At 46.8% G+C, this 15,218-nt stretch overlaps 1 protein-coding gene across 1 annotated transcript in view; it reads right to left on the bottom strand.

Annotated features, from left to right (window-relative positions):
* The window catches only part of LOC146172635 (uncharacterized), a 92,905-nt gene extending 84,345 nt beyond the window's left edge, over positions 1–8,560 (bottom strand). Inside the window, exons 1-3 of the mRNA XM_084584316.1 lie at positions 8,508–8,560; positions 6,626–6,732; positions 5,873–5,908 (exon numbers count right to left, since the gene is read on the bottom strand). Of these exons, the coding sequence (XP_084440442.1) occupies positions 5,873–5,908; positions 6,626–6,732; positions 8,508–8,560 (196 nt within the window). The remainder of the gene's footprint in view (positions 1–5,872; positions 5,909–6,625; positions 6,733–8,507) is intronic.
* Positions 8,561–15,218: the final 6,658 nt, after the last annotated feature.

Below are 15,218 nucleotides of genomic sequence, written 5' to 3'. Positions count from 1 at the left end.
AAGCCTCCCTGGTCGCCCAGCGTATGAAATCCCCACGATATTACACGCATACGGTGCAATATCACACAACGCTGCCGCACTATTACAAGCCACAGGTTCCATCACACGTGTTCAAACTCTGCGGCACACGCACGAGATAATTCGTCTGCATCATGCTGGCTTCACGCACTATTAACCGATCACTGCTCACTAATCAATCATTCAATCAGTCACACTATTAATCTCCCAATGGATCAACCAATGCTACATATATCGTTTACACTACATGCAATTCGTCCGCATGCTTTTCGACTCGTCCTTGGGGAGGCACCTTTCGTGTTTGCAAAGACGTTTCAGGTACTAAGTTCCGGTTGCCTGCGCTTGCCTGCCTTCGGCGCCAACCAAATAATTGCACTGGCAGCTTTTTCGCTCAGCTTGGAAATCTCCTTCCCAAACTACGGTACTGCGACGGCTTTTCGGCGCAAAGAACCCCGTATGGTATGCGTAATATGCATAAGTTCCCATATTTTTGCTTAAAGCGCGGAATTAAGGACAACCAGCCCGCATGTTATCATTGTTAATCCGACTACGGCAAGTGCAAGACAAAGAAATTTTCAGTATCCGTGCAATTTATCCGGCCTAAAGTGCCTTGAATGAATGTTCCTTTCAATGAGAACTGCATTGAGATATCCTAACTCGGAATCACACGCTCTCCACTAACTTTATGCTGCACTCTGCTACACTTTCCTTTGTGCCTCTTTAGTCAGAGCTGCTTTCGTTCACGGAGTGGTCTACACGCCCAGCATTGCTAGGCCTATTAACCCACTCTCCATTAATAGGGCTCATAAGAACAAATGCAACATGCACTCTGGTTCCGCTCAATTCTGCGGTTCTACCACGGCAGCCATGTCAATCCCACTCATGACTTATGCGGAGATAACAAATCATTTACGCCTCTGTAGGAGGGCAATCCCGGTACCCGCACGGGTCTCGACAGATCTGAGGAGTGCCACCTTAGACGGCTCCAAACCGGGTATTTTCTAAATCCCGCCATACTAGAACACCTAGCCCGCCGGGGTGGCGCAGTGGTGAGGGCGCTCGACTGCTGTTCCCAAGGATGCGGAATCGAATTCCGGCCTCGGCGGCCGCTTTTCGACGAAGGCGAAAAGCAAGGCGCCCGTGTGCTGTGCGATGTCAGTGCACGTTAAAGAACCCCAGGTGGTGAAAATTTCCGGAGCCCTCCAATACGGCGTCTCTCATAGCCCGAGTCGCTTTGGGACACTAAACCCCACAAACCAAAACTAAAACACGTAGACACGACATACACGGGTAGGTGCAAATCCTGCGTGCAGTATGCTGACCTATACCATATGATGTGGACCTGTCAGCAAAACACAAATATAGGAGTTATAAGACAGCCATCTAGGGAGGGCTGGGAGGCGGCCCTGTCCTGCTCGGACTTGGAGGCTCCGCGGGCCCTGGTCCAGAGAGCTTGGGCAGCGGCGGCAGCCAAATGGCGTTCCAGAATAAGGTCTGCCATCCAGCGCCATAACCACCCCTACTTCCTTTTGCCAAATCATTTCAGTGTCATAATAAAAGCTTCCTCCTCTTCCTCCTCTCTTTGGGTGCAGCACAGCGAATACTGTTTCTAGGTTGTGCCATGAATAAAATGTGAAGAATCAAGGAAGAGAACCTACTCCTCTCTGTGACTTTAACACATTTAGAATTACGAAGTAAACGTTTTAACACGATAGTGTGAAAGGCCGCGTTCACCGAAAATCCTTCGTCGGCGGTCGTCCGCCAGCGTTGGCGTTATGAGCAAAAAATCGCAAGCATGGCTCTGGCAGGCGGTAGCTGGCAGCTGACACGGCCGAGCACTGACTGAACGTAGGCTTGAATGACATTACGTTTGGCAGGAGCTGCCAACTCCGGCCTCTTCTTCCATTTTAGAGGGTGATATCAGAATCAATCTCCCAGGAACCTTGCATTCTCTTTAGCACCAGGCCATAGAGGCACGCTCATACGGCTTGGTTTAAGAGTGGCTTTATATGGGGACTGGAAGCCTACGCTATTGATTTATACCATTAAAAACGGAGCTTACATGTCCCCCATGAAATACAGCGACACATTCAAGAATTGTCTTTAAGTCCCTTAGCGCGTACCGCCCTAAGCGTATACTGTCGGTGTGTAACCAGGAGCATGATTGCGGTATAGTCAGCTCCACGCTGAGTTCATCATTTCATCCTTTGAAGCGGCTATACGCCTATGTCCGCACATCCCACATAAGCAGAAGTTGTATGAAAAGAAAATATTCGAGTGACAGGAGGGTGACGGTCACATAATCCTAGATGAGCACACGACCCACCAAATGGCTACGAACGAAGGCGAAGCCCGTGCATACGCTGGACACAGGATAGCCGGACGACAATATGAGTCATCAGTGGGGTTAAGTCTAACCATTCGCCAAATGTATCATCAAAACAAACTCTTCGCTACAGCACCCAAGACAAGCAGCCCTCTCCAGTGGTGTCCTGGACTGTAGACTCCACCCAGAATGCCTTACTGCTTGCGGCGCGATAAGATTTATCCATTAACTCGATGCAGATTGATTAGCGCATTTTGAAATTAAAGAAACCTCCTTCGTGCATACCTGCTCCTTTTTGTTCTGTTTCTTGCTCTCCCGGATTTTGCACCAGAAGAGGGCTAAACATCATGCGCATTAAACATGATTCCTCCCTTGACGGGACAATGATGCTGGAGTTCGAGCCTCTGTAACAACTGTCCTAGCAGACTTCTATGACCCTGTTGTATTTTGCCTACTATATGGCTGTTCGAACCCGGGATCCTTGCATCCCGAGTCAGCCACTCGTCCCTACTACGCACAGGCATCCTCGTACGGTTAGTTGAAAGTGGGATTTATATTGTGTCTGGTTGTAATAGGGGGGTAAATACGTTTTCCCCGCTTAGTCGCGGCTGACAGTCCAAACCGCCGACCCCACCCAGTAATCGCGTGCGCTACCGAGCGCACGCCGACCACTGCGGGCCGTGCTCTTGGGAACAAAGGAACGACACGTGCTGACAACAAACAGGCATTTATTGCTGCAATAACAACAACGCCAGTTAGCAATAATGCACGCTAATGAATGCAGGTCGTCTGACTCATCAGCAGGGCTACGGGCAAATGTTCGCCCACGCTAGGGCAGGGGATAAACTCCGAGGCCGGACAAGACGGGCAAGCGGGAAAAGTCCCGCGAGGCTTCACCTCTATGGCGACTGCGGAGTGCCGCGAGTAGACGTCCGCTCGCGTCCAGTTCCCGATACCGAAGAGAGTTGGCTTTGTCCGCGTGCGCGGTGACAAGATCAGGGGTGGCGCATGTGCTGCCGTGACGCTGGCGCCATCTCTCGATAGTTAATGTTACCCACCAATGTTGGCGCCATTCCGCGATAGCTAGAGTAACTACCGCGGGGAAAAGCGGACTTTAAAGGGGACGATGGGAGATCGTTCCCCACAATTGCCATCTATTGTCTATGTGATTTGATCTTCCATATAATATGTAGCTTCTGACTGCGTATCAACCGAAGCGGCGGCCTTGTGTTAAAACACCTACCTCGCATTCGAAAGGTATCAGGTTTGAACCATGGTCCGGGTACTAATCGGTTTTGCAATGAGTACAAGACTTCTCAAGCCAAGTCATCGGCTTCTCTGGGGTAAAATTATTGGGAAAAGATCCATCGACCAAACCTGCGATGACGTACCAGTGATTATTTCCGCCTTTAGACAACTTTAAATCCGCCACATGCGATAGAAGTCCATATGTGGCCAAAAAAAAAAGACGCCCCGCGGGCGATATCCACCACTGTCGCGGTCACGCTCACGGTTTGTTTCTTTTTTATCCGAACTGCTGCTTAAGCTCCTGCTGATTCCAAGGTTCACTGTGAGACCTGAGAGGAAGGAAAGCCAACTTTCAAGTTTTAAGGCAGCTGGAAATTGGGATTTGGGTTTCCGGGGTTTACGCAGCTTCTCCCAGGCGCATACTCAATAGGAAAGCCATGCGCCAGGCCGGCGGACTCTAGTACCCATTTTACCGGTGGTGTCTAGTGGTGGGATTCGAACGCACCACTTCCCTCCGCCGAGAAGGGCACCCTGGATCACTGATTAAGAGGAAATCAAAGTAGACGTACGTTATTGATGATCCCAAAGGAGAGCAACAGAGAGGAGAAATTAATTCTGTCGACTAATCCCCTCACCAGTTGAGTTAGAGATATTACATTTTTCTGTATACTTTAGCTTGTTTAACGCGACTGTGTAAAATGCCTCCTTTGCCGGAAGCTACGGAGTCTGCATTGTTGACGTCGATGTTGCGAACGAAAAATCACAGGCATGAATCTGGCAGGTGGCAGGAGACATGTTCATGCACTGATTGGTCGTCGCGTTGTACGACGTCATGATACCACGTGACATGGTCGAGATGGCATGTGATGCCAGCTTGGGCTTTGCCTTTGTAATTGGAGGGTGAGATCACAATTCTGGCCTCCAGTATCATGAGTGACAACACAGACTACCCCTAGGCCAAGCAAGCACGTCACCATCATCATCATCATCACATTTATTTTCATTGTTAGCTAAATGTACATGGTTATCAGTATTACAGAAGGAGGTCCCGAAGTCAATACTGTCCGGGTGACCTCCTATGACAAAATGAATAAAATTCGCGGGTAACATACTAGGCAGTTATAAGAAAAGAATATACAGGCGTGCAGAGAACAACTTATAATACTAACGATAATATATAATACAATGCAAACTACAAACAGTATAGAAAATTCTAAATAATCAAGAACTGGAAACAAAAGTGCACAAATTGCTGAAATCTGAGAATGCAATTTGCTGAAAAAATAATGAAATAATGTAAGCACCGAAACTTATGATCCAGAGAAACATCTTTAGTCGGAGGAACGAATTTGCTAAAGCGGAGCTTTAAATCTATGCCAGGGGTCTATCTTATAGTGTGATGACATGCATCTATGTGCTAATCACTATGTGCGAAAGAACATATGTGCACATTAAATGTTTTGTGGTTAAACAAGTAACAAAGCGGATGTATGGGCACAAGGAAGACCAAAGGGAGCATTCTAACACGGCACCCATGTTAAGCTTCCGCGTTATACCTTTAAAGTTTAAGCTTGAGCGTCACCTAACCTCTACATTTATTTTAAGCAATGCTTTCTAGGCAACAGGAAGGTGTCGAAGCAATGTTCTGCGTGGAATTACAAGGTGGTGCAGCCTATTCTTTTTCCGCGACAAGTACTTGTCGGCAATGAATGGAGAACCTGTAGGCTGTTTGGAAACTGAACAGTCAATGAAAAAGCACAACCGTGAAACAGTCTAACAAGGAAGTGTCCCTTCAACAACGTAATATCAAAAACCTTTATTTCAAACCATGTTAACCTCTAAATTAACGCTAAGGAGCTTCGAGCGATGAAATCATGAAGTAAAATAGCGGTATTGAGTCAGTAATAAGTGAACCATCCACTAATGTTTCGGCTAGCATGTGTACAGGCGTGTATTCGTGTATTGCTGTCTTCTGTTATACTAGCTTTGAAGATAAAATACTGCTATCGTCCTATTCAGAAATTGGGTATGCACCGTATCTTTCTTCCCCTGCGTCGGACTTCACCACATAGACTGACGTCATTGATATATGAGAACAAGATACAGATTCCCGGTGAAATATGATAGAATGACAAAAGTTCACACTAATAATTACACTACCTCAGGGCACAATCACAATCAGGATGAGAAATACGTTCTTCAGTAGTTTGCTTATGCGTGCAGGAATGCAATGTCGTACAAAAGCCTGCACCAGACGAAAAAATAAGAAATTTCACGCACCGGTTAGCCTCCTGGGTCGCACTCGAACTTGCGCGTCTGTAAATGGATACCAGCCGAGAATCACCATTTAACAAATTTCTCACAAATAGAGTTGATTTTAGACCAATGCGATTGCTCAGGCAGCGCCGTTTTTTTTTTTTTTTTTTTGTTATGAAGGGCATAAGCGACCAAAAAGCTCGCGACGCCCTTAGGAGGCGTCATATTTGTGCGTCATATTTTAGAGTTATTACCGGTGAGCAGTTGAAAAAATATACCTGACGTAAGTTGGGGAAGTATGTAGCGTAATGGACATAATTCTGTCATGACCTGTGTAACGCAATAGACTATAGTCTATTTCACTAGCAGCAGCGATCAGTGGAGAATGTCAATTAATAACGAATAATTTCTAACTTATTAGAACTCCTGGAAGCAGTCAATAGCACTAGCAATAGAAGCGCCATTGTCATTGAGTAGAACTCATCATAGTGGAAAAGATGCATTATTTACTCACAGCGAAAACGGATGGGACTAAGTAATAAGGTTGCACATAAAACAGCGCTGATTTGTGTCCAACCTTAGCCCTTCGTCCCGTTCGTGTAGGCTGTGAGCAAAATTATTCCGTATCAACTCGTCCAAGTTTCCGTTTTACGCATTTCAGAAAATAATAGGATGCTATTGTACGTGTCACTAGCAATTATCCGTTAATGAAATGCTGGAGCATATGTAAAAGCATCTCTTTTCTGATTCCAGATCTTTATGCAAATACTGGCTCACGTGGTGAGCTGAGGAGCAGCGGAAACAAGATGGCGGTCACCAGCAGCAGAGCGAAGGTTGCAAGAAGGATGACAGCAGCGCAGAGGCCCACGTGTGAAAGGCGGAACCTGCAATGTCAAGGTGGCACAAAACGCCATAGCTTCGCCCTGATCCGTCGTAAATACTATGCTGTTTAATTACAAGAAAGCTACAATCACCTGAAAATGAGACAGCGTGTGCGTAGTCTACTACTCTATATAAATTATCAAATAATCATATCGGAGTGCAGAGTAGAGCACGTGTTTTACCTTATCCCACTTATGTTCATTTCTCTGACGCGCCTTTATTTGTCGAACTAAGTTTACAACTCAGTCATCAACTAAACGAGAGCATTATTTTTCCAGCTACGGCTCACCTCACTGTTACCGTTACACCAGTGTATAAATCTTGGTTGTTCTTTCTTTTTGTTCATTTTAAATCCATTTTTTATGCTGTGAAAGAGAATGATCGCCAACTGAATACATGACGTATTTTTACCCTGTATAACCGCTTGAACAGCTTCCCCTTCTGTTGTTCTTTTTTTGTTTCAAAATATGCCCTCCTGCAATCTCGTTAGTGTTAAAATTAAGAGAGGGAATTAAGGACACTAGGCGCAAAATTATCACTACATGGTTGCGAATGTTTGACACGATTGTGCCAAATATAATTTCTCGCGCGCATGCGCTCTTTTTCTTTTCTTTCCGTGTCAAGCAGAAGCTTATCTGCACAATTGTTCAGCACTGCAATGACGTTCTCAAGTAAACATCTTTCCAAAACCTTTTTACAGCAATGACAGCTAACGTGTGCTTCGCTTTAGCCAAGCTGGTCACAGCGTGCCCCACCGCATCCTTTCGCACTAGCCATAGACTCCTCCCTACGCTTTAGATACTCCGCACTGTTTCGTGGCAGCCACCTTCACATGTGCATTATTTCGCTCTCGTTACAACCATCCGGACTTGTGTCGGCTAAATACGGAGAAATAGATTTCCTACCCTGCCCTCGGCACCTGCCCACCGCCACCTATCTAAGCTCGCCGAAGACTACAAATCTACGGAACAAGCTAACATGAAACAAGACTAAAAACACACCTCGATCACAGGCCGGTACGCATTACTGTGAGAAAACAAGCACTGTTATTTGTACCGATGCTATGAGCTTTCCTCGCTTCCGTAAATAAGCCAGTACATCAGTTATTTGAAAGAATTGTACCTGTTTTGTAAGCGGAAGGGGCCTTCATTCACTTTCCTTGTTTAAAGCTGCATGTCATTGAGCAACATTAAAAAAAAATTTATGCAATATTCGCTGTTGCCTTGTGAGTAACTACGCAGCAAACGTTCTTTATTTAAGTGTCCTCAATGGTAGAGGAGGAGGCCATGTTCTAAAAATGAAAAAAAAAAATTAGAGGGTTCAACGTTCCTGAACTGATGGTTGGTTGGTTGGTTGGTTGGTTGGTTGGTTGGTTGGTTGGTTGGTTGGTTGGTTGGTTGGTTGGTTGGTTGGTTGGTTGGTTGGTTGGTTGGTTGGTTGGTTGGTTGGTTGGTTGGTTGGTTGGTTGGTTGGTTGGTTGGTTGGTTGGTTCATAGGAAGGGAAAGGCGCAGTATCTGTCACACTTGCTCTGTGGACACCTGAACCGCGCCGTAAGGGAAGGGATGAAGGTGGGAGTGAAAGTGAATAGAGAGAAAAGGGAGCAGTAGTGGAGGGCTGCGGAGTAATTTCGACCACCTGGGGATCTTTAACGAATGTGGAAGTTTTGGCTGCGGGCGACCAAGCGTTGCATCGAACACAGCCAGCGTTCCGTTCAACGCATCCAAGTTCATAGGCAACCTAGGCAGAATCCACTTTCATGCTCTGAGCAAGCCATGCCGGCAGAAGTTTTCCTTCTCCACTTGGTCATCTCTTCGTGGTGGTGCGAGCATGCTCAATGCGGGAGCTACCCTTCTCCTCTCTGCGCCGGCGCGCGCATCTGCTGTGATATCGCTACCTTCCTCCTCCTCCCTGTTTTCCCGGGACACGTTGCTCCGGGACGACGATTTCGAATTCCACTGGTCGACCAAGATAGGTGACGCGTATTCCGCTGGTCATTTGGGGCAGCTCGGGACGCTCCAGCTCGATCCGCCGACCGAAGTCGGATCTCGCCGGAAGTCCTAGTCGCTGTCGCGGTCACTTCCGGATGCTGCTGGTTTCTTTTGGCTGTTTTTGACCGCGACATCGGCAGAGGACACTGGGTATCACCGTTTTGTTGCGCGAATATGTCGAAGTACGTCTATCGAAAAACGTCTGCAGCGTTAAAAAATGAGAAAGCAAGTTGTTGAGGGCCGCACTCCTGGCTATTTATCAACCGCAAACATTTTGGCGCTGGGATGCGGTTACAACTTTCGAAACCGGCTCAGTTTTACTTCCGCCGCGCGCTCTACACGTTCCGCTGGTCGACCAAGGCTGATTCGCTCTGTAGCGCTTTAGGTCGGCTCGGGCGCCCAGCGCCGATCGACCAGTGGAAATCGCCATTAGAGCGACGCAGCTGGTTGCCATGGTTATGGCGCATGCGCAGTAGCTGCTCCGGTTCCACACGGTGACCTTGACTTTACATGGCGTAGTGAAGGTTCCACTTCAAAACTGCAGACTTGCTGATTCTCCGAAAGCGAGCTAAATAAGGGTGGTGAGATGTATTTCATATATTTATATATATACTTAGGATGCATTTAGGTAATACACATTTTGGCTGCTGATTATAGCACAAGTCAGTTGCAAGCGTTCTATGTTCTATTTTCCACTTACTGTCATCTGCGATGGTTATTTCAGGACGATGACTAGCTGCCCGCGCGTTAAAATGAATTACCTGGCGATACCTTATTGCACGCAGCCACAAAAGCATATATGTTTCACCCGCGTGTCGCCGCTCTGAATTCAAGTGAGCATCTTGAAGTCGAATTACAAGTAGACCGCATGTTCAATTAATCGCGAAAGCTCCGACCAAAATAAATACGTGCAAATATATTCGACAACACGCTGCTCAGCGCTGACGAGCCCCAAGCACCCATCATTTCGTCGTTCAATTCCACATCAGTGTAAGCCAAACTAGGTTGCGTCTTTTAAGAGTATAAAGATTGTGGAAACATTAAATTACATTACTTCTATTTGACCATCACACTCCTTATCTTAAGCGCCGAGTATTGCAAGGCTCCGATAAAACTGACGCAAGCATTCCTTCTGAATAAAACGGCAGTTGTTTTCAACGTAACGACACCCCAAACATAACCAGATGTATGGCGAGCTCACTGACGATATTGTCTGAGTATGATAAATACTGCTTACAACTCAGATGCTTTATGATGAATTCATTTCGCCAATGGTCTTATAAGATATGTAAAAGCGTTAAACCGAGCATCGGGGAAGCAATCCGTTCCAAATAGGTCGAACTGTCATCCAAAAAAGCGGATCGGAAACACGGATCAATATAAAGTTATAGAGGGTAAACCACAAGAGACACGTGATAAAATATTTGAAGTTAAATCTTGCACGTCCTCATAAGCTATGAAAAGTCTTCAGATAAAAGAAATATTGAAGGAACTTTGCAAACACGTTTCTTTCTTACACCTTCTATTTGTTTTAAACTGCCGCGAATGCTATTAAATGCTCACCCAACGCATTTTTGAGGTATTCCGTGGTGTGTGACAAAATGTGTAATGAATACCTCGCCCATGTTTTCCTTTTTTCTGCACCTGCATGCTGGCACTGTTTCTTCTTTGTCAAGTTATGCCCGAGACAGCCTGCTGTTTGCTGGGGACCGATATGAACGTGACAGTTTATTACGCATCAATTCAAACGGAACTAAGTGTTTTGCTCATAATTACCGCCGTACGTTGGCACGAATCAGTTTCAAGATTTCACATGAAAACCACTTGGACTCAGCATCGGTCCGGGTAGTTAGCACGTCTCTTTTGTGTCAATATTTTTTTCACGCTCACGTGCGAAATACCCAGCTAAGTGGTAATTTTCCATCGCATATTATTCCGTGGGGTTTCACAATAACAAGAAGCAAAGGAAATTAGTCTCAACAAATTGGCCCCCTAGAGCCGAAAGACTTACATGTAGAAGTTCGGCGCCCCGCCTTGTAAGCTTGGTACACCTGCAAAAGCATACAAGTGAAAAGTACTTCCCTCAAGGTCATTCCCAAGCTGAGAAAATCTACTCGGTCGAGCAGGCGTGCCACGTAATACGAGAACCCATCACAGCATTTAGATTTGCACTGAATCGATTCTAATGAAAAGAGCCAGATTGTATAGCTTATTTCAAAGCTTCCGTAAAGCAAGCTGATGCACTAATAAAGAATGGTATGACATGGCGTTAAATGCCAACTATAAATCGGTAAATCGGCTACAATGAATGTCGTAGTATAGGACTGTATACAGATGCATTGGGTTTGTCTTGATTCAAAACACTTCCGCCTTAACCGGAACGTCATCGTGCTCCGCTCCCAAGTGCCCTAGCTAGTGATCCACACGGCGAAAGGAAATATTGGCGCGAGAATTGCATTTAAATTTGATATCTGAGCGGCAACCAAGTATTGCGAGTCAAGTTTTACGTTTACATTGCACTACTGCAGAGCCTGTCATGTCGACAACACTACGGTGTATTATATCGCGGTAAGATTTTTCTAATATATAGTGGTGCTGTTGCAGTCCTCTTACTACACGATCCGTTCGCAGTCGACTGTGCGAGTCGCAATAACGACCTAGTCAAATTTTCTCATAAAAATGGCTTGCCTTCCGCCTTGACGTATAAGATTTCGTGAAACCAAGAGTGCTAACGTGAACATAATCATCGGATAACTGATGTTCGTGGGCCACCAGTAGATTTTGGTGGCTGCTGTGGCTATGGGAAAATCTAAATTGGTTCAGAGGGAAAGGAAGGCGCACTCTCTGTCACACACCTACGTGAATGCCTGAATCGCGCCGTAAGGGAAGGGAGGGATGTGAGAGGGAAACGGAAAAAGAGGAAGAGGTGCCGTAGTGAAGGGCTGCAGAGTAATTTCGACCGCCTGAGATCTTTAACACGCGCTTACACCGCTCAGCATAAGGGCGCCTTGCTCTTCGCCTCCATCGAAAAGCAGCGGCCGCGGCCGCTATTGCATCCCGAACCCTCCGGCACCGCATTCGAGCATTCTAACCACTGCTGTAGGGAAGGGCTACGAAGTAACTTCTATCAGGACACTTTTCGGCGGAGGCTACTTGCCACCGATGTATCCGTATCTGTTGTGCATGCCGTCATTGCACCCGCCACTGCGCCGCTAAACCCATGTGATCTAAATCTTCGGAGTCCTCCATTACGACATTCCTCGTAGCCTAAGTCACTTTGGGACGTTAAACCCAACACACCAAACTAAACGTTACGTGCTTACGACGGTTGTTGCGACGTACGTCTTTTCTTTATTCCTTGTTACTTCGGTTATCTCTCAATTCCCTCTGTCCACACGACGCAGCGGTGGTGGCTCAGCCCGTACATTTTCTTTTCTTCCTTCCTACAGACACAGAACACAGCACGCCACCACCTGGGAATCTATAACGAGAACCGACAACTCAAAGCACACAGATGCCTTACTGTTTCGTTTCGCCTTCATCGAAACGCAGCTGCCGGTGGTCGGGTTCGAACCTGGGTGCTCCAGTTCAGTAGTCGAGTATCAGCTAGCCACTGAGCCACCACGGCGGGGCTATGTCTTGTGCTTAAGTTGGTTGTTGGGAGAGGAAAGCGCAGTATACGATTTGGCGCTTTCCACAACGCCTTCTCATTAAGTGAATATTTTGATATTTATGTTTCGGTACATGTACAGTTGCCGGATTTGTATATTTCGTAGGTTGAAATCCCTATCGCAACCTAACCTCTAGCTTTAGTAGAATACTGATGATAAATGGGAACCGATGTGGTATGACATCACCCTAAACGTTGCATACTATACGACAATGTCATAAATTTGATACGAAAATCTTGTGCACATTTTCTTCTACACCGTTTTCTTAATTCGGGTTACAGAGACGGGAGAAGGGTGGCTATTCCTGGCCCTACGGGGCTGGGTTAGGTAGGTCACTGGGTCACTGCCGCTTGCGGCGGGGGCTAGCCTGCCATCATATTTTTATCTGTTGTAGGCCGTCATTGCACCCGCTGCCGTTTTGGTGGTGGACGACGGCTGTTGCGGCGCGCGTCTTTCTCTCCCTCTTCTTTTTCTTTCTTTGCACTCTCTTCTGTCCGCACGAGGCAGCGGAGGTGGTTCAGCTACAGATACCCGGGTTCGAACCCGACCTCGGCGGCTGCGTTTCGATGGAGGCGAAACGAAGAGGCGTCGTGTGTTGTGCGATGTCAGCGCACGTTAAAGATGCCCAGATGGTCGAAATTACTCCGTAGCCCTCCACTACGGCTTCTCTTTCTCTCTTTCCACTTTCACTCCCATCTTCCTCCCTTACCTTACGGCGCGGTTGCGGTGTCCACAGAAAAACAAGTGAGACAGTTACCGCACCTTTCCCTTCCTCTAAATAGATCAGTTTTTGTTTTTTTTTGTTTTCAGCTACAGAGCCAGTAGCCGCCCGTGCATTTTCTTTTCCTTCTTCGTACAGCCACAACAACAACAGCAACGGGACCCGACGCGCTGGTTGTTCTTGTTGTTGTGGCTGTAGGAAAAAGGAAAGGAAAATGCACGGGCCTGCTACTGGCTCTGTAGCTGAGCCACCTCCGCTGCCTCGTGCAGACAGAAGAGAAAATAGAGAAGAAACAAAAGAGGTAAAGAAAGACGCGCGCCGCAATAACAGCCGTCGTCCACCACCGAAGCGATGACGGGGAAAACGCCGGCCTACAACAGATAAAAATTCAGCGGCGGGCCAGCCCCCGCCGCAAGCGGCGGTGACATAACCTGCCCCAGCCCCATCACTGTTCGGAGTAGTCGGATCCGAACGCGACCGCCGGTGGCTGCGTTGCTATGCTAGCGAAACGGAGAGGCGTCTTTGCGCTGTGCAATGTCAGTGCACTTTAAAGATTCCCTGGTGGTTGAAATTACTCCGCAGCCCTCCACTATGGCTCCTCTTTCTCTCTATCCACTTCCACCCCCTTTCCTCCTTTCCCTTTCGGTGTAATTCAGGTGTCCAGAGAAAACGTGTGACAAGTGCTGCTCTATAAACCTTCCTATAAACTGATTCCTTTCCTACTTATACCTTCCTGCAAACCAAAATATTATTTTAATTATTACGACGACGCGTTTGCGCTCGAAAGAGCGTACACGCTTCGCGTAAAATGAATCCGAAAGTTAAACCTTTTGGCAGCGTTTAAGTTGTTCACAAAGAAAATCCCTTAGATTTACCCAGGGGCAGCCATGCTTCTTGTGGGCCGCTTCCCCAATTTTGGGAGAAGATAATGCGAAAACCGATGTACAAAGCAACACTGACAATCACGTAGTTTACTTAGAAGACTACCTGCGACGCCAGACAAAGATCGCTTCCTGCTGCTGTGATTATTCTAGCTATTCACTATGCACTGCTTCGTTGCCATATAGAATCAAAATGAAAGGTGTTTGAATGATATTGCCTCACCACGAAATGACGTCGGCAAAGTGGATAACAGCACTTTTACTTAATTGACTGCACAAAAAAAAACTGATTGATTTATAGGAAGGGAAAGGCGCGGTAACTGTCTCCCTTGTTTTCTGTGGACACCTCAACCGTGCCGTAAGGAAAGGAAGGTGGGAGTCAAAGTGGAGAGAGAGAGAGAAAGAGGAGCCGTAGTGGAGGGCTACGGAGTAATTTCGACCACCTGGATATTTTTAACGTGCGCTGACAGCACAGCACACGGAAGCCTCTTCGTTTCGCCTCCATCGAAACGCAGCCGCCGAGGTCAGATTCGAACCCAGGTACTCCGGCCCAGTAGTCGGGTAATTGACTACACAAGGACTTTGTATTTCTTAGGTCGAGTATCGTAGCGCGCTGAGCTAAACTTTCAGAGTTACCGATATTTTGTGTGATGTAAAAAAATACACACACATGGTTGCAATACCCGGGTATACCAGCGAAGGTGGTAATGAGATATTGCTTTGAAAAAGTTAAAAATGTATACTGCTATGCGATAAAATATTTTAGCTTCACCTTCGCGAAGCTAGAGAGCAAAACTAGAAGACGCAATTTTTTTGTACTATTTACACCCCACGGGATCGAATCCCGACCGCGGCAGCAGCTTTTCGATGGAGGCGAAAAGCAAGGCGCCCGTGTGCTGCGCAATGTCAGTGCACGTTAAAAATCCCCAGGTGGTCTAAATTTCCGGAGCCCTCCACTACGGCGCTCCTCATAGCCAGAGTCGTTTTGGGTTGTTAAACCTCACAGATCAAACCACATCAAAAGAACGAAACAAAACCAGTGCGTATAGTTTAGATCTGTATAAAGAAGAGAAATATGTACGTGCAAGCAAAAAAAACGTATTGGCGCTTGCTTATATTGTCACGTCTCGGTAGAACACCAAGGAGAACCTAGCGATAGATGCTTTGAATGGTTGACCAGAACGAGTCTTGCTTTCAAGCTTCTTTCACTTCCAGGCTCGCGCTTG

This window comes from Amblyomma maculatum, chromosome 11 (genome assembly GCF_055883805.1).
Source record: "Amblyomma maculatum isolate TAMU_Amacu chromosome 11, ASM5588380v1, whole genome shotgun sequence".
Classification (NCBI taxonomy): Eukaryota; Metazoa; Arthropoda; class Arachnida; order Ixodida; family Ixodidae; genus Amblyomma; species Amblyomma maculatum.
Note: the sequence above shows the minus strand (reverse complement) of the source record. Positions and strands in the feature narration are given on the sequence as shown.